Source organism: Melozone crissalis, unplaced genomic scaffold (assembly GCF_028551555.1).
Source record: "Melozone crissalis strain CALT ecotype California unplaced genomic scaffold, PUWL_Pcris_2 ptg000114l_1, whole genome shotgun sequence".
NCBI classification, from domain to species: domain Eukaryota; kingdom Metazoa; phylum Chordata; class Aves; order Passeriformes; family Passerellidae; genus Melozone; species Melozone crissalis.
The window spans coordinates 82,870-102,980 of NW_026535891.1; the positions used below are offsets into that span (position 1 = coordinate 82,870).

Here is a 20,111-nt window from a genome sequence, read left to right on the forward strand (position 1 = left end):
TTGCAGGAATGGGGAAATGAAATCAGAGCGCCGGGATGGGGCGGATGGGAGGGAGCGCTGAGGGGCACATCTGGGGTCATCCTGTGTGAGGGCAGGGACATCCCAGGGCATAGAGTTGGGACCAGGTGGGTCTGGGGTACCCAGGCAGGGACACCCCAGGGCTCAGGGCTGCTCCAGGTGGGTCTGGGGTCCCCAAACAGGGCCACCCCAGGGCTCAGGGCTGCTCCAGGTGCCTCTGGGGTCCCCAAACAGGGACACCCCAGGGCTCAGGGCTGCTCCAGGTGGGTCTGGGGTCCCCAAACAGGGACACCCCAGGGCTCAGGGCTGCTCCAGGTGGGTCTGGGGTCCCCAAACAGGGACACCCCAGGGCTCAGGGCTGCTCCAGGTGGGTCTGGGGTCCCCAAACAGGGACACCCCAGGGCTCAGGGCTGCTCCAGGTGCCTCTGGGATCCCCAGGCACGGAGCCCCCACAGCCTCTCTGGGCTCTGCTCAGGGCTGGGCACTGCCCAGGGCAGCAGTTCTGCCTCCTGGGCAGGGGCAGCTCCTGGGCTCAGGCCCTGCCCGTGGCTCTGGGGCCATTGCCGGGCCTGGAGCAGAGCCTGGGGCTGCTCTGACCTCTGCGCACTGGGATGGACTGGGACAGACTGGGATAGACTGGGACAGACTGGGACAGACTGGGAGAGGCACAGGGACAGATAAGGAAACTCAGGTACATTCAGAGACACCCAGGGACACACCCAGGACACCTGAGGACAGCCAGGGACACTCACAGACAGGGACACCCAGAGACACCTGGGGACATCCAGGGGCACCCAGAGACACCCAGGGACACCTGGGAACACCCAGGGACAGACAGGAACACCCAGGGACATACAGGGACATTCAGGGACATCTGGGGACACCCAGAGACACCCAGGCACACCCAGGGCTGAGGTCCCTCTCCCTGGGGCTCCTCTCCTGGCTGAGCAGCCCCAGCTCCCTCAGCCTTTCCTGGGCAGGGACCCTCCAGGCCCTTCAGCACCTTTGTCACCCTGCAGGAGCTCCCTGTCCCTGCTGTGATGAGGGTGCCAGAGCTGGGCACAGCCCTGCAGAGGGTCAGCACTGCCTGCAGCACTCCCTGACCTGCTGGGAATGCTCTTCCTCACCCAGCCCAGGATTTTGTTGGCCTTCTTGGCCTCCAGGTCACAGTGCTGGCTCGGGGACAGGCTGTTTTTCATTTCTGAGGGGTCATCTGGGTCCTCAGGATTGAATTTTGCATGTGTAGTGCAGGAGCAATTTGTTGTTCATGGTTTCACTGCCAGGTTTTCAGGTATTGACAACTTAAATCTCTGCTTCTGCAAAGAATTCACATTTCTTTTTGCTGTTTAGTGCCAGGGATTTTTGTTCATTTGGATTTTATGTATATGTATACATATACATATACATACACATACACATATACATACACATATACATATTGCTTAATATGTATGCTTAAAAATATGTTTAAAAGTAAATTTTAAAATTAATTTCTCCTATTTCTGGCGGCAAATAAAACGCTATATAGCTGAATAAAACACTATTTCACTAAATAAAACACTATTTAGCAGCAATTACAAATGGCTGTAGAAATTCCCATCAGATATTGTGAGCATCGTTCCCAAAATATGAAGGATGTGGAATTGTTGGAGGAATTCTAGTGGGGACAACAACACAATTAAAAAGGCTGGGTGAGTTGGGAATATTCAACCTGGAGAAGAGCAGGATCTAAAAGGGGCTCCAGGAAGGTGGAGAAGGACTCTTCATCAGGATCTTTAGTGATAGAAAAAGGGTAATGGGTACAAATTGACAGAGGGAGAAGTGAGGTCACCTATTACGAAGAAATTCCTCCCTGTGAGGGTGGGGAGCCCTGGCAGAGGCTGCCCCCGGATCCCTGGAAGTGTCCAAGGCCGGGCTGGACAAGCCTTGAGTGATCTGGTCTGGTGGGAGATGTCTCTGCCCAGGGCAGGAAGGTTGTGCCTTAAATACCCTTCAAGGTCCATCCCAACCCCTGAAGATCCCACGATTCCACATTCACTCAAACGACCCAGAACCGGCAAGCGCGTGGGTGTGGCATTCAGGCAAAGATGGCTTTGGGGATGAAAAAACCACCTGCACCATTTTGGGGCAAAAATTCCCCTTTTCCTTCCCCTCCTTTTCCTTCCTCTCCTTTTCCTTTTTTTCCCTTTTCCGACCCCTTTTCCCGGTGGGCGTGACCTGAATAACGAGGGGCGTGGTTTAACACGTGTTTACATATTTTGGGGCGTGGTCAAGACGGGGCGTGGCCGCCGCGCCCTCTGCCCCGCGGGGGTGTGGCCGCGCTGGGGGCGTGGCCGGGCGCGGAGGGGGCGTGTCCGGCGGCGGGGGCGTGGCCGTGCGCTCGCTCGCGGCGGAGCAGGAGCCGCCGCCATTTTGGTTCCGCCGCCTCGCTCGGCTCAGGCCCCGCCGCGGCGGCCGCTCGGTCCCGGTCCCGCCCCGGCCCCGTCCGCGCCCGGGCGGCCGCGGGGATGCGGCGCGGAGCAGCCCGTGCTCGGCCCCGGCCGCGCTGCCGCTGACACGGTGAGGAGCGGGCGGGGACTGGGACCGCCTCAGGCCCGCGGCCCGGGGGGAGGGGAGGCGCGCTGGACTCCGCCGCGGGGCCGCCTCGCACCCCCCCCGCATCTCCCCGGTATCCCCCGCGCTCCGCAGCCCCGCTCCGGCCGCGGCGGCGGCCGCGGGGGATCCCCGCTGAGGGCGGGGGATCCCTGGGGGCGGCGGCGGGGGGGGATCCCCGGCAGGGCCCGGAGCGCGGCGTGGAAGCGGAGCGGGAGCGGCGCGGGGCGTCCCCGGCGGCCGGGGGCGGCCCGGGGAGTCCCCGCACCGGGAGGCGCCGGGAGGCACCGGGGAGCCCTGACAGGCACCGCGGCGAGGGGCGGGGGATCCCCGCTGGCGGCCGGGCCCGCTGACAGCGGCGGGGCTGCGGGAGCCGCGCTCGGCCGGGCCCGGCGGCTCCGGGGGCTCCGGGGGCAGCCCCGGGGGCCCCTCGTGGGTCCCGGTTCCCCGCGGAGCGGGGCCGTGCCCCGGGGCTGCGCATCCCCGAAGTTTCCCCGGGCACGGCGCGGTCCTGCCCCGAGTGACGGGCGGATCTCGCTGCCAAATATTGATGTGGTGGTTTTGGGTTTTTTGGGGTTTTTTTGGGATATCGGTTGGTTTGTTGGGTCAGTGCCTTGTAGACTTTGTGATCTTCCTTGTCCAAAATGCTGCTTCTGAAGTTTATTCCGTTTTATTTATCATTTCATTGCGATTTTAATCCTGTTTTAGCTTTATTGGCGGTGATTTGGGTTCAGGTGGTTGAGCCTTATCTTGGCATTTCCCATTAAAATCCAAAACGTGTTCCCATCCTTGTCCCTCTCTTCCTTGGTCTCTTGACTTCCTAACTCCTGCTTTGGCCCTTGGTTTGTGGTTCTGCACGCTGTTAATTGCGGAGCAGGGAGCTGGAAGCTGCCTGGAATGTGGGTTTCCATCCCATGGCCTGGGGACACGAATTCACTTTCTGTGTTGTCAGAGCCGCTGGGGAGAACTGGAGCTGCTGGGAGCAGGGACAGGACCTGTGGCTTTGCCCCTATCCCATCAAATGTCCTCAATTTTCATTTTCAGCACTTTTTTCCTGCTTTGTTTCAGCTGTCCTCCTTGCTAAATAATTCAAATTCCACCTGCACTTGTTTGGGGTGAATCCTGTGGTCATCCTGAGAACCTTGGGATCATCCCTGGAGCTGGTGGCAGCAGAGACAGAACCTGTGGCTTTGTCCCCATCCCATCAAATCTCCTCAATTTTCATTTTCAGCACTTTTTCCCTGCTTTCTTTCAGCTGTCCTCAACAGAACCTGTGGCTTTGTCTCCATCCCATCAAATCTCCTCAATTTTCATTTTCAGCACTTTTTCCCTGCTTTCTTTCAGCTATCCTTGACAGAACCTGTGGCTTTGCCCCCATCCCTTCAAATCTCAATTTTCATTTTCAGCCCCTTTTTCCTGCTTTGTTTCCCCTATCCTCCTTGCTAAGTATTTTAAATTCCACCTGCACCTGTTTTCCAGGGGTGTGGGGTGAATCCTGTGGTCACCTTGGGATCATCCCTGGTGCTGGTGGCAGCTCTGGGAGCAGGGACAGAACCTGTGGCTTTGCCCCCATCCCTTCAAATCTCAATTTTCATTTTCAGCACTTTTTCCCTGCTTTCTTTCAGCTATCCTTGACAGAACCTGTGGCTTTGCCCCCATCCCATCAAATCTCCTCAATTTTCATTTCCAGCCCCTTTTTCCCTGCTTTGTTTCAGCTGTCCTCCTTGCTAAATAATTCAAATTCCACCTGCACTTGTTTGGGGTGAATCCTGTGGTCATCCTGAGAACCTTGGGATCATCCCTGGTGCCTCTGTGGGAAGCAGGGAAGTTCTGGCAGCTGCTTGAGCATATGGGGAGAGCTGGGCTCTAAAATCATCATCTGTCTGCCTGCTTGAGTTCTTGAGGAGTGTTCTTACCCAAAGCTTTTCTCAGCTGGCTGAGAGTATAAAAGAGATGCTTTCCCTTTTCTTTTTTATCATTTGAAACAGTTCTAAGTCTGAAACATCTTGGTTTTAAAAGACAAAATTACCACAGTTTCTTTTTGGGCTCGAATTCATTGCTGCAGTCTCCTAAAAAGGTTTGAGTGATGATAACAACCAGTGACAAAATTTGAGTTACAATTTCCAGAAGAAGCTTTTTTTTTTTTTTTTGAAGTTGTTTTCAAAAGTTTAAAGTCTCCTGAAGGATATAAAAAGGATATAAAAAGGGATATAAAAAGGATATAAAAAGTTTTTTCCTTGGTGGAAGAGACAGATTGGTAAAAATGGCAGTGGCAGGACAAAAGTGGCAATAGCACATGGAGTCACTGAGTTAAAGTTATTTTAAAATAGGTGTTGTTTTCTATGGGATTGTTGGCTGGTTTAAAATTAAATTAATTTAATTTAATTGCTGTTGTGGCCACGTTCTCCCCCTCCAATGAGGCCTTGAGTCCCCTCTCCAGCTTGCAAAGGGAAAAAAAAGACTTTTTGTGACAAAATCTGTGTTTGTCCCTGGATTTGTGTCCCTTACCTGTGGCACAGGTGGCTTGGGAATAACCAAAGGATTTAAAAGGGAAGTTCTGGTTTAATAAAGATATAAAAGCAAGCTTTATATCCTTATTAAAGGATATAAAAAGCAAGTTTTTTCCTTGGTGGAAGAGACAGACAGATTGGTAAAAATGGCAGTGGCAGGACAAAAGTGGCAATAGCACATGGAGTCACTGAGTTAAAGTTATTTTAAAATAGGTGTTGTTGTCTGTGGGATTGTTGGCTGGTTTAAAATTAAATTAATTTAATTTAATTGCTGTTGTGGCCACGTTCTCCCCCTCCAATCTCCACCTTGCAAAGGGAAAAAAATCAGTCATGAGACTTTTTGTGATTGTTCTGAGAAAGCAAAAATCTGTGTTTGTCCCTGGATTTGTGTCCCTTACCTGTGGCACAGGTGGCTTGGGAATAACCAAAGGATTTAAAAGGGAAGTTCTGGTTTGTTGGGATCCTTATCTTTTACAGGATGGGTAGAAATAAATGGATTTTATCCAGAAAAAACCCCTGGGTGTGGAGACACCTCCTGTAGCAGCTGGGATCACATTTTAGGACAATTCCCAAACTGCTTTTCCCTCACTGATGCTGGCACTCTCAGCCTGAGGGTGGAGGAACTTTGCTCCACACAGATTTTTATGCAGATTTTAGCAATTTTGCCTTTATTTCCATATGAATAAGGAACCGACAGAGCCACCCTGCACCTCCAAATCCAGCCTTGTGATTGAACCTGAGGCCAGCTTAAAAATCAGGAGAAACTCTGAGATTTGCTTCCCAATTTTCCTCCCTTTGGAACATTTTTCCAGGGTGTTTTTGGATCCATCCTCTGCTTTTCTCCCCAAAAAATTCTGTGTCCTGTTCCAGGTGCTTTCCATGAGATTTCCTCTGCTCCTGTGCAATATTCCTCCTGACAGGACAGATCCCCTGGGATTTCTGTCTGTCAGAAATAAAAAACCCAGCAGTTTCTGATTGGGAAGTGGTTTATTTGTTACCTCCTGTCAGGAAAACTTTATTCCTGAGAGATGTTTTTATTTCTAAACATTTTCAGGATGCTTGTGCAGGTGCCTTGAGCTCCTGTTTCCCCTGTTCAGGGGTTGTGATGTAAATAAATAATTTAAAAGCTCATTCCACTTTTTATTTCACTTTTCTGAGTGTGGTTTGTCTTCTTTATCCAGAACAAGAAGACAAGGAATTTAAGAGGGGATAGGAACTTTATTCCTGAGAAATGTTTTCATTTCTAAACATTTTAAAGATGCTTGTGCAGGTGCCTTGAGCTCCTGTTTCCCCTTTTCAGGGATTGTAATGTAAAGAAATAATTTGAAAGGTTATTCCACTTTTTATTTCTCTTTTTTGAGTGTGGTTTTGTCTTCCTTAGCAAAGAAAGGAAGACAAGGAGTTTGAGAGGGGACAGGAACTTTATTCAGGTGCCTTGAGCTCCTGTTTCCCCTTTTCAGGAATTGTGATATAGATAAATATTTTAAGGGTTTATTCCACTTTTTATTTCTTTTTTTTTTGAGTGTGGTTTGTCTTCTTTATCCAGAACAAGAAGACAAGGAATTTGAGAGGGGACAGGAACTTTATTCCTGAGAAATGTTTTCATTCCTAAACATTTCCAGGATGCTTGTGCAGGTGCCTTGAGCTCCTGTTTCCCCTGTTCAGGGGTTGTGATGTAAATAAATAATTTAAAAGTTCATTCCACTTTTTATTTCTCTTTTTTTGAGTGTGGTTTGTCTTCTTTAACCAAAACAAGAGGACAAGGAATTTGAGATGGGAGAGGAACTTTATTCCTGAGAAATGTTTTCATCTCTAAACATTTCCAGGATGCTTGTGCAGGTGATCCAAGGGCTTTGAGCTCCTGTTTCTCCTATTCATGGATTGTGATGTAGATAAATACATTAGTCCACTTTTTTTGTCTCTTTTCTGAATGTGGTTTGTCTTCTTTAGCAAGGAAAAGGAGGAATTTGGGAGGGGAGAGGAACTTTATTCCTAAGAAATGTTTTCGTCTCTGAACATTTTCAGGATGCTTGTGCAGGTGCCTTGAGCTCCTGTTTCCCCTGTTCAGGAATTGTGATATAGATAAATATTTTAAGGGTTTATTCCACTTTTTATTTCCTTTTTTTTTTTGAGTGTGGTTTGTCTTCTTTATCCAGAACAAGAAGACAAGGAATTTGAGAGGGGACAGGAACTTTATTCCTGAGAAATGTTTTCAGCTTTAAACATTTCCAGGATGCTTGTGCAGGTGCCTTGAGCTCCTGTTTCCCCTTTTCAGGAATTGTGATATAGATAAATATTTTAAGGGTTTATTCCACTTTTTATTTCTCTTTTCTGAGTGTGGTTTGTCTTCTTTAGCAAAGAAAAGAAGACAAGAAATCTGAGAGGGGGCTGTGGGAGGCCACAGCGTCAGTAGTAATATTCTGAGATTTAGGAGCAATATTCTGGGATTTCTAACACTTAGCTCCGTTGGTTTTCATGTCCCTTGGAGCTGAAGCAATGAAAAGAGCCAAAAGAAAAATTTTCACCTTCCAAATATGCCTTGACAGTGAGATTTCATCAAGAGAAGCAGCAGAGGAATGAACAGAGGGGGAAATCTCAGTTCATTTTGCTGAGGGGTGTGGGGACACAAATCTGGGGTGTGGGATTTTGGTTTTGGGAAAGCAGAACAACAGATATGGGCAGAAAGGGTTTGGGATGTGATATCAAGGGAATAAAGATGAACTCCAGGAATTAAAACTGGAATTTTAAAGCAGGCATAAGGGAAATCATTAATGAGCAGCACTCAGCTCCAGTGGCACGTGTCGAAATGGATGTGGAAATGTTCCATAGGTGATTTTTTTGGGGGGAAGAACAATTTCAGGAGGGATTTGAGATCTGCAGGAGTTTGAGGTGATTTCCTTGGTGGCGAGGACGTGTCTGGTTTATGATTTGAGAGCCCTTGCAGGGATTTGGGACTGGGTGGTTTCCAATCAGCAAAAGTTTTGTCACCCTGAAATCCCATCTGTCACATTAAGGCTTTCTTCTGACCTAGAGATGGGCAAGTGAGAGATGTTTAAAAAACTTTTATTTTGTTTTCAGTCTCGTGTGAAGGGTGAGACAACATAGATGTTAAAGGTATAATCAGAAATTAACTATTTCTTAACTACAATACATTATCGTGGTTTAATCTGACAGCATGGATGAGGGATAATGCAGAGCAAGATTTGGAATATAAATGTTATAAATTAACTATTTCTTAACTACAGTATATTCTATTATTTATTCTGACACCATGGATGAGGGATAACTCAGAACAAGACTTGGAATATAAATGTTATAATTATAATCAGAATTTAACTATTTCTTAACTACAATATATTATCGTGATTTAATCTGACAGCATGGATGAGGGATAATGCAGAGCAAGACTTGGAATATAAATGTTATAATCAGAAATTAACTGTTTCTTAACTACAGTATATTATAGTGATTTAATCTGACACCATGGATGCGGGATAATTCAGAACAAGACTTGGAATATAATTATAATCCGAAATTAACTATTTCTTAACTACAATATATAATGGTGATTTAATCTGACGCCACCATGAGGGATAATTCAGAACAGGACTTGGAATATAAGTGTTATAAATTAACTATTTCTTAACTACAATATATTCTATTATTTAATCTGATACTTTGGGTGAGGGATAATTCAGAACAAGACTTGGAATATAAATGTTGTAGTTATAGTCAGTAATTAACTATTTCTTAACTACAGTTTTTTATAATGGTTTAATCTGACACCGTTGATGAGGGATAATTCAGAACAAGATTTGGAATATACATGTTATGGCTATAATCAGAAGTTAACTATTTCTTAACTACAGTATATTATAGTGGTTTAATCTGACACCATGAATGGTTGATAATTCAGAACAAGACTTGGATTATAATTATAATCAGAAATTAACTATTTCTTAACCACAATATATTACAATGGTTTAATCTGACACTTTGGATGAGGGATAACTCAGAACAAGACTTGGAATAGAAGTGTTATAATCAGAAATTAACTATTTCTTAACTACAGTATATTATAATGGTTTAATCTGACAGCATGGATGAGGGGTAACTCAGAACAAGACTTGGAATATACATGTTATAATTATAATCAGAAATTAACTATTTCTTAGCTACAATATATTATATGTTTTAATCTGACACTTTGGATGAGGGAGAATTCAGAGCAAGACTTGGAATATAAATGTTATAAATTAACTATTTCTTAACTGCAGTATATTCTATTATTTAATCTGACACCATGGATGAGGGATAACTCAGAACAAGACTTGGAATATAAATGTTATAATTATAATCAGAATTTAACTATTTCTTAACTACAATATATTATCGTGGTTTAATCTGACAGCATGGATGAGGGATAATGCAGAACAAGACTTGGAATGGAATTATAATCAGAATTTAACTATTTCTTAGCTACAATATATTATATGATTTAATCTGACACTGTGGATGAGGGATTACTCAGAACAAGACTTGGAATATAATTATAATCATAAATTAACTATTTTTTAACTACAATATATTATAATGGTTTAATCTGACAGCACCATGAGGGATAAGTCAAAACAAGATTTGGAATATAAATGTTATAATCATAAATTAACTATTTCTTAACTACTGTATATTCTATTATTTAGTCTGATACTTTGGGTGAGGGATAATTCAGAACAAGATGTGGAATATAGAGGTTATAAATATAATCAGAAATTAACTATTTCTTAACTACAATATATTATAATGGTTTAATCTGACAGCACCATGAGGGATAAGTCAAAACAAGATTTGGAATATAAATGTTATAATCATAAATTAACTATTTCTTAACTACTGTATATTCTATTATTTAGTCTGATACTTTGGGTGAGGGATAATTCAGAACAAGATGTGGAATATAGAGGTTATAAATATAATCAGAAATTAACTATTTCTTAACTACAATATATTATAATGGTTTAATCTGACAGCACCATGAGGGATAACTCAGAACAAGACTTAGAATATAATTATAATCAGAAGTTAACTATTTGTTAGCTACAATATATTATATGATTTAATCTGACACTTTGGATGAGGGATAATGCAGAGCAAGACTTGGAATATAAATGTTATAAATTAACTATTTCTTAACTGCAGTATATTCTATTATTTAATCTGACACCATGGATGAGGGATAACTCAGAACAAGACTTGGAATGGAATTATAATCAGAAATTAACTATTTCTTAACTACAATATATTATAGTGATTTAATCTGAAACCACCATGAGGGTTAATTCAGCACAGGGCTTGGAATATAAGTGTTATAAATTAACTATTTCTTAACTGCAATATATTATATTATTTAATCTGACACTTTGGATGAGGGATATTAGAACAAGACGTGGAATATAATTATAATCAGAAATTAACTATTTCTTGGCTACAATATATTATAATGGTTTAATCTGACACCACCATGAGGGATAACTCAGAACAAGACTTGGAATATAGATGTTAAAATTATAATCAGAGATTAACTGATTAGGACCTGGATTAGCATTTTGTTGAGAGTAATTAGTGGATAAATGAATGAGCTGCTCTGTGTTTGTGAGAGCCATCCCTTTGTTTTGGGATAGTTTCTGATCCTCTTGTGAGCTCCTTTCCTTTGCTCTTTCCCACTCTCATTTTGAGTTTCTGAAGGTCAGTGTGTGAGTCTAGCTGCTGGTTTTGTGTTTGAAGCTGATTAATTAATTTTATTTGGAAGGAAATATCTGGATTATTGGCATTGCTGTGCACTCCAGGCACTAGAGAAGGAAAGTTGTGTGAGCACAGATTAATTAATTTTATTTGTTAGGAAATGTCTGGATTATTGGCATTGCTCTGCACTCCAGGCACTAGAGAAGGAAAGTTGTGTGAGCACAGATTAATTAATTTTATTTGTTAGAAAATGTCTGGATTATTGGCATTGCTCTGCACTCCAGGCACTAGAGAAGGAAAGTTGTGTGAGCACAGATTAATTAATTTTATTTGTTAGGAAATATCTGGATTATTTGCCCTGCTCTGCACTGCAGGCACTAGAGAAGGAAAGTTGTGTGAGCACAGATTTGATGGCTTGTGGGGCTCCTTTTCTTTTTCTTGGACTTGAATAATACAAATTCAGGCTTTTGCTCTGAGTTATTTACCTGCTGGCCACTTTTCTTTGCACGTTGATGTGCATGAAAAAATCCGTTTTTAGTGACATGGTGAATCCTGTTGGACTGACATTGCCCTGGCTCACTTTCTGTGGCCATGTCACGCTGCTCTGCCCTTTTTTCCCTCCTTGTAAAATGGAGATTTTATCTAATTACCTCTGCTCTTATGAGTAATAATTGCAGGTTTGATTGCTGAGGATGTGTGGAGCTGGAAATCCAGAGCTGCAGCTGCAAACCCCGTGAATAATGTGCACAGAACACATGGAAATAAATTTATTTTCTCTGAGGACGTAGCCGGGGAAGCCTGGCTTTGTGACTGGCTGCATTTCTTGTGTCCCCACTAATCCTGGCATCTGTCCCCAACCTGTGTCCCCTGCAGCTGCCTTGGTGTCGCCTTTCACATTCCTGATCCTTTCTCCACCCCAAACCAGCTCCTTGCTGCTGCTTCCCCAGGTTTTGTCTGCCCAGGGTGCCAAAAATCCCAGAAAAGCGCTGAGACCTCGATCTGAAACTCCTTCTGAGCTCATGACATCTTCCCATGCCATTGCTCACAATTAATGACTTAATAAATGATTTAATGACTGTAGGGAAGGTGAGGACAGAAGATTCGGGCTGGTTTGGTGCCCTGTGATGCACTTTAGGTTTTTTCAGACCTGTTGCTGATCCATTTCATTTCAAAAACGATAAGCGTTGAAGGTATTTAAACATTTTCTCCTTAGAATGCCCTCACAACAAATAATTTTTCAGGAGCTTGCAAGGAGGATGGAGAGAGAATTTAGAAAGGTTTGGGGACGGGATGGAGGGAATTGCTTTGTGCTGAGACCCTGGCACAGGGTGCCCATCCCTGGAAGGGTTCCAGGCCTGGTTGGGCACGCTGGGCTGGTGGAAGGTGGCAGGGGTGGGATGAGGTGATCTTCAAAGCCCAAACAGTTCTGGGATTTTGGGATTTTTGATTTTTGTCTGCATGCTAAAATGTCAAGGAGCGCAGGTTTGGTTTGTTCTGTGGCAGGGAGGGCTCAGGGTCAGTGCTGCATGAGGGCCTGGGCATCCTCACAAATAATTTTTCAGGAGCTTGCAAGGAGGATGGAGAGAGAATTTAGAAAGGTTTGGGGACGGGATGGGGGGAATTGCTTTGTGCTGAGACCCTGGCACAGGGTGCCCATCCCTGGGAGGGTTCCAGGCCAGGTTGGGCACACTGGGCTGGTGGAAGGTGGCAGGGGTGGGATGAGGTGATCTTCAAAGCCCAAACAGTTCTGGGATTTTGGGATTTTTGATTTTTGTCTGCATGCTAAAATGTCAAGGAGCGCAGGTTTGGTTTGTTCTGTGGCAGGGAGGGCTCAGGGTCAGTGCTGCATGAGGGCCTGGGCATCCTCACAAATAATTTTTCAGGAGCTTGCAAGGAGGATGGAGAGAGAATTTAGAAAGGTTTGGGGACGGGATGGGGGGAATTGCTTTGTGCTGAGACCCTGGCACAGGGTGCCCATCCCTGGGAGGGTTCCAGGCCAGGTTGGGCACACTGGGCTGGTGGAAGGTGGCAGGGGTGGGATGAGGTGATCTTCAAAGCCCAAACAGTTCTGGGATTTTGGGATTTTTGATTTTTGTCTGCATGCTAAAATGCCAAGGAGCCAGGTTTGGTTTGTTCTGTGGCAGGGAGGGCTCAGGGTCTGGGCACCCTCACAACCTTAGAGCTGACTCCAATTTGCTGTAGTTAGGATGATTCCCTCTATTATTTTCTGCTAAATAAATCAATTTTATATTCCTACCAATGTCTGTGCTGGTGGAAGTGTGGCCTTCCCTCTTCCCCTGCCTCAGGAAGCACAATCTGTGCGAGTGTTTGGGGTTGGCATCTGTTCCCCCATTCCTTCTCCCTGAGCTGTGTTTGTAAACTGATGCCCACGTGGCTCAGGCTCAGCTTTCCTGGTGCAAAAGAATGAAATTATTTTCCTCCAGACAATTAATTAATTAATTACGTTCCTCAGATAATTAAATCCAGAATATTGCTGGGATTTGGGTGCTTTCTCCTGGCTTTCATTTGCCTGCAGCTCTCCCAGTGAATCCACAACCTGCAAGACCGGGACTAACCGGGCTCTGGTTATAAATAAAAAAAAATTAATTTGATGGTCAATATTAAAATCTGTAGCCATCATTTGAAATGTCACGTGGATAATTTGGGAATTATAATAATCACATACTTTTTATTTTTTATTATTTAAAAGAGTTTCACAGATAAATTGGGGTTTTGAAGGAGGTGAATGGAAGTGTTGGTGTCTTGGAACTTCAGCTGCTGTGCTTGTCTGAAGTACCATTGTTTGGGTTTATATATTATTATTTATATATTGGTTTTATATATTATATATAGGGTTTTTATATTATTATTTATATATTTGGGGTAGATAATATTTATATATTGGTTTTATATATTAGATATAGGGTTTATATATTATTATTTGTATATTTGAGGTAGATATTTATATATTGGTTTTATATATTATATAGGGTTTATATAGGCTTTATTTATATATTTGGGTTAGACATTATTTATATATTGGTTTTATATATTATATATAGGGTTTATATATTAGTATTTATATATTTGGGGTAGGTATTCTTTATATATTGGTTTTATATATTATGTATAGGGTTTATATATTATTGTTTATATATTTGGGGTAGATAATATTTATATATTGGTTTTATATATTATATATAGGGTTTATATATTATTATTTGTATATTTGGGGTAGGTATTCTTTATATATTGGTTTGGTATATTATATATAGGGTTTTTATATTATTATTTATATATTTGGGGTAGATATTATTTATATATTGGTTTTATATATTATATATAGGGTTTATATATTATTATTTGTATATTTGAGGTAGATATTTATATATTGGTTTTATATATTATATAGGGTTTATATAGGCTTTATTTATATATTTGGGTTAGACATTATTTATATATTGGTTTTATATATTATACATAGGGTTTATATATCATTATATATTTGAGGTTATTATTTATATATTGGTTTTATATATTATATATAGGGTTTATATATTATTATTTGTATATTTGGGGTAGGTATTCTTTATATATTGGTTTGGTATATTATATATAGGGTTTTTATATTATTATTTATATATTTGGGGTAGATAATATTTATATATTGGTTTTATATATTATATATAGGGTTTATATATTATTATTTGTATATTTGAGGTAGATATTTATATATTGGTTTTATATATTATATAGGGTTTATATAGGCTTTATTTATATATTTGGGTTAGACATTATTTATATATTGGTTTTATATTTTATATATAGGGTTTATATATTATTATTTATATATTTGGGGTAGGTATTCTTTATACATTGGTTTGGTATATTATATATAGGGTTTTTATATTATTGTTTATATATTTGGGTTAGACATTATTTATTGGTTTTATATATTATATATAGGGTTTATATATTATTATTTGTATATTTGAGGTAGATATTTATATATTGGTTTTATATATTATATAGGGTTTATATAGGCTTTATTTATATATTTGGGTTAGACATTATTTATATATTGGTTTTATATATTATATATAGGGCTTATATATTATTATATATTTGAGGTAGGTATTATTTATATATTGGTTTTATGTATTATATATAGGGTTTATATATTATTATTTATATATTTGGGGTAGGTATTCTTTATATATTGGTTTAGTATATTATGTATAGGGTTTATATATTATTGTTTATATATTTGGGGTAGATATTTATATATTGGTTGCATATATATTATTTATGTATTATATATTGGTTTTATGTATTATATATTGGTTTTAGGTATTATATATAGGCTTTATATATAATTATTTATATATAGGGGTTATATATTATATATAGGTTTAGATATTATTATTTATTTATTGGTGTTATGTGTTATTATCTTAATATTGGTTGTATATATTATTATATCTATTTGGGTTTATATCTATTATTTATATATTGGTTATATGTCTTATTTCTATATTGATTATATATCATTATTTATGTGTTTGTTCATATATTATTATTTACATATTGGTTTTATATTTTATTTCTGTATTAGTTTTATATATTATTTATATATTGGTTTAATATATTATTTATACATTGATTTTATATATTATTTATATATTATTTATATATTGGTTTTATATATTATATATATATTTGGTTTTATATATTATTATATATTGGTTTTATATATATTATTATATATATAAAATATATAATTTTGGGTATATATATTGGGTTAATATATTATTATATATTGGTTTATATATATTTATATATTGGTTTTATATATTATATATATTGGTTTTATATATAATATATATTGGTTTAATATGTTATTATATATTGGTTTTATATTTTATTTATATATTAGTTTTATATATTATTTATATTTTGATTTTATATATTATACATCGACTTTATATATTATATATTTTTGGTTTTATATATTATATATATTGGTTTTATGTATTATATATATTTGGTTTATATATTATATATATTTGGTTTATATATTATATATTGGTTTCGTATGTTATTATTATTATTATTATTATTATTATTATTATTATTATTATTTCTTCTGCATTGGTTTTATATTTTTATATTTATATTTTATATATTGTTCTTATTTAACATTAATTTTATTTCTGCTAGAAAATCCAAGTTTATGCTTTCTGTCTTTTCCTCCCCCAGAGTGAAAGATGCTGACTGCCCATAGCGGACCAGCTCTCCTGAGGAACAGATCTCTGTAAATCTTCCCTAAAACAAAAACCAGAAATCACCAGAAGGCAAATATTGTGTGATGGACCCTCGCAGTACTGCTATGTTAGGCTTGGGTGCTGATTCTGAAGGGTTTGCTGGCAAAAGCCCCTCCGTGGCAAACATCGGCACCTTGGTGGGCACAGGGGAAGCGGAGCTCGAGGGCTGCACCAAGGAGGAGGAGGAGGGGAGGAAGAAGAGCAGGGAGGGCGGCGCAGAGAGCGGCAAGAGCGGCGCTCTGGGCGATGCGCAGCAGCAGTTCTCCGTCAAGGAAACCAACTTCTCCGAGGGAAACCTCAAACTGAAGATTGGCCTGCAAGCCAAGAGGACAAAAAAGCCTCCCAAGAACCTGGAGAATTATGTCTGCAGGCCTGCCATAAAAACCAGCATCAAGCAGCCAAGGAGGGCTCCCAAGAGTGGGAAGATGACAGAGGAGAAGAACGAGCACTGTCCTTCAAAGCAAGTGAGTGGTGTGGCTCTGGGGTCGTTTGCAAGTCGTGGTACATTTAAACTTGGGTTTAAAAGCTTCCTCGTCTCTGCAGCGCTGTGTTCTGCTGCTTTTCTGTGTAACCTCTGCTACTGAGGTGGCTGGAGTTAGAAATGGTTTTATTTTGTGGCCATTAGGAGGAAAAAATGCTCTTTGACAGCGTGCCAATTCGTTGTTTGAACAGCAGTGAAAGATGATTCCCGTGTTCATTTCTGAAAAGTGCTGGGGAGATTTTCAGTCTCTTTTCTGTAACAAAGTGGAGAGGCTTGGATGTCTTGTCTCTCTTGAGATGGGGCTCTGGATGTGCTGTGCTTGAATTTCTATTTTTTCCTACCCGTTACCAGCACTTGTTTTGCTGTGTCTCACCTGTCACTGCTCAGGCAGGGGCTGAAAAGTAAAATAAACTTTTCCAAATGAATTAAAAACCAGCCTGGTGATAACTGCATGGAGAGATGTGCCAGGGCTTTTCCAAACAGCAGCAAGTAGCCCTGCCTTGAGGATTTTTCTGATCTCCATGATGTAATCAGAGCAGATAGGGAAAACAGGATAAATGGCAAGGATTACAAATATAATTGCAGAGATGCCAAATTTTTGAAGGGTTTGGTTACAGCCTGCTCTTTTTTCCCCATAAATATAAAAGTTGTGGTAATTAAGGTTAGAATATATCCGTGTGGTAGTGCCAGGGGAATCCAGGGAATCCCTGCACGTTGGAGTCCTTCCTTTGCAGGGATTTTCTGTGCAGGCTGTTCCTGCTCCAGAGCTTCCCAAGGCTGGAGCATTTCCATTTCTCCAGCCTGTGTCCTGTTCTCAGGGCTGCCTGCATCCATCAGTCCTGGCAGAGCCTGCCCAGGGGAGGAAAATTCCTCACCTTGTGCTGAGGTGGTGTGTGCCTGACATGCCCAGACCTTTTCCTGTGCCCTGCCATGCCCAGACCTCTTCCTGTCCCCTGGCATTCCTTTTTCCTTTCCCTGACATACCCAGACCTCTTCCTGTCCCCTGGCATTCCCTTTTCCTGTCCTCTGGCATACCCAAACCTTTTCCTTTTTCCTGGCATACCCAGATCTTTTCCTGTCCCTTGGCATTCCCTCTTCCTTTTCCCTGCTATACCCAAACCTTTTCCTTTCCCCTGCCATACCCAGACCCTTTTCCTTTCCCCTGCCATACCCACACCCTGTCCCCTGCCATACCCAGACCTTTTACTGTCCCCTGACATACCCAGACCCCTTCCTGTCCCCTGGCATTCCCTTTTCCTGTTCCCTGCCATACCCAAACCTTTTCCTGTCCCTGACATACTCAAACCTCTTCCTGTCCCCTAACATACCCAGACCTTTTTCCTGTCCCCTGGCATTCCCTTTTCCTGTCCCCTGACATACCCAGACCCTTTCCCCTGACACACCCAGTTATTTTCCTGTCCCCTGGCATACCCAGACCCTTTTCCTTTCCCCTGGCATTCCCTTTTCCTTTCCCCTGGCATACCCAGACCCTTTCCTGTCCCCTGACTTACTCAGACTTTTTTCCATTCCCCTGGCATTCCCTTTTCCTTTCCCCTGCCATACCCAGACCCTTTTCCCCTCCCCTGGCACACCCAAACCTTTTCCTGTCCCCTGACTTACCCAGACCCTTTCCCCTGGCACACTCAAACCCTTTCCCCTGCCACACCCAGATCTTTTTCTTTCCCCTGGCATACCCAGACTGGAATTGCCTTTGAGGAAGACCTTAAAGAGAAGGGAAATTTGGGGATGATCTCATTGTGCCCTTCCAATGCCAGGGAGAGAATTTTAACAAAGGCCTGGAGTGCCAGGACAGGGGGAATGGCTTTACCCTGCCAGAGGGCAGGGCTGGATGGGATTTTGGGAATTAGGAATTGTTCTCTGGGAGGGTGGGCAGGCCCTGGCACAGGTGTGGGTGCCCCTGGATCCCTGGGAGTGCCCAGGGCCAGATTGGACAGGGCTGGGATGGTGGGAGGTGTCCCTGCCATGGCACTGGATGAGTTTTTGGGTCTGTTTTAACCCAAACCATTCCATGGTTCTGTGAGAACATTGCCCAGAAATCCCCTTGCACCTAAACTTGGTGGGGGTGAGGATCTGAAACTCCTGAGCTCCCCAATCTTTGGATATTTGGGAATAAACACATTAAACAGATTTCCCAGAGCAGCTGTGGCTGCCCCTGGGTCCCTGAAGTGCCCAAGGCCAGGCTGGACAGGGCTGGGGTGTGGAAAGGGTCTCTGCCCATGGCACTGGAGGAGTTTTTGGGTCTATTTCAACCCAAACCATTCCATGGTTCTATGAGCACATCACCCAGAAGAATTCCCCCCACCAAAAATCCCCTTGCACCTAAACTGAAGGGGTGAGGAGCTGAAATTCCTGACCTCCCCAGTCTTTGGATGTTTGGGATTAAACACATGAAATCAGATTTCCCAGAGCTGCTGTGGCTGCCCCTGGATCCCTGAAGTGCCCAGGGTCAGATTGGACAGGGCTGGGATGGTGGGAAGGTGTCTGTCCATGGCACTGGATGAGTTTTTGGGTTTATTTTAACCCAAACCATTCCATGGTTCTATGAGCACATCACCCAGAGTTCCTCCCACCAAAAATCCCCTTGCACCTAAACTGAAGGGGTGAGGAGCTGAAACTCCTGAGCTCCCCAATCTTTGGATGCTGAGGATTAAATACATGAAAACAAATTTCCCAGAGAAGCTGTGGCTGCCCCTGGCAGTGCCCAGGGCCAGGCTGGACAGGGCTGGGATGGTGGAAGGTGTCCCTGCCATGGCACTGGAAGAATTTTAAAATCTATTTCAACCCAAACCATTCCATGGTTCTATGGGAACATTGCTCAGAATTCTCCCCACCCAAAAATCCCCTTGCACCTGAACTTGGGGGGTGAGGAGCTGAAACTTCTGAGCTCCCCAGTCTTTGGATGTTTGGGATTAAATTCATGAAAACAGATTTCCCAGAGCAGCTGTGGCTGCCCCTGGATCCCTGAAGTGCCCAAGGCCAGGTTGGACAGGGCTGGGATGGTGGAAGGGATTGGATGAATTTTAAGGTTTATTTTAACCCAAACCATTCCATGGTTCTGTGAGAACATTGCTCAGGAGAATTCCACCCACCAAAAATCCCCTTGCACCTAAACTGTGGGGTGAGGAGCTGAAATTCCTGAGCTAAATAATCTGGGAATAAACACATTAAACAGATTTCCCAGAGCAGCTGTGGCTGCCCCTGGATCCCTGGAAGTGTTTAAAGCCAGGTTGGACAGTTTGGAGCAGCCTGGGGTAGTGGAAAGTGTGGAATGAAATCTTTAAAATCCCCGTTAGCCCAAACCATTCTGGGATTCTGAGTAATTAATGATGTGCTTACAAAACAAGTGTGCTGGATGTGATGTGTGAGGGCTAAAATTGCCTTTTCCAGACTCTGCAGTGCTCTCACGTTGGGGTTTTCCTCCCT

General features: G+C 42.3%; 1 protein-coding gene across 3 annotated transcripts in view; it reads left to right on the top strand.

The window, feature by feature from the left end:
* The first annotated feature begins 2,501 nt into the window (after nucleotides 1–2,501).
* The window catches only part of ASH1L (ASH1 like histone lysine methyltransferase), a 75,174-nt gene continuing 57,564 nt past the window's right edge, over nucleotides 2,502–20,111 (top strand). For all 3 annotated transcript variants that reach the window (XM_054292769.1, XM_054292770.1, XM_054292771.1), the window contains exons 1-2: nucleotides 2,502–2,577; nucleotides 16,122–16,650. In XM_054292769.1, coding sequence (XP_054148744.1) covers nucleotides 16,231–16,650 — 420 coding nt within the window. In that variant the 5' untranslated portion in view covers nucleotides 2,502–2,577; nucleotides 16,122–16,230. The remainder of the gene's footprint in view (nucleotides 2,578–16,121; nucleotides 16,651–20,111) is intronic.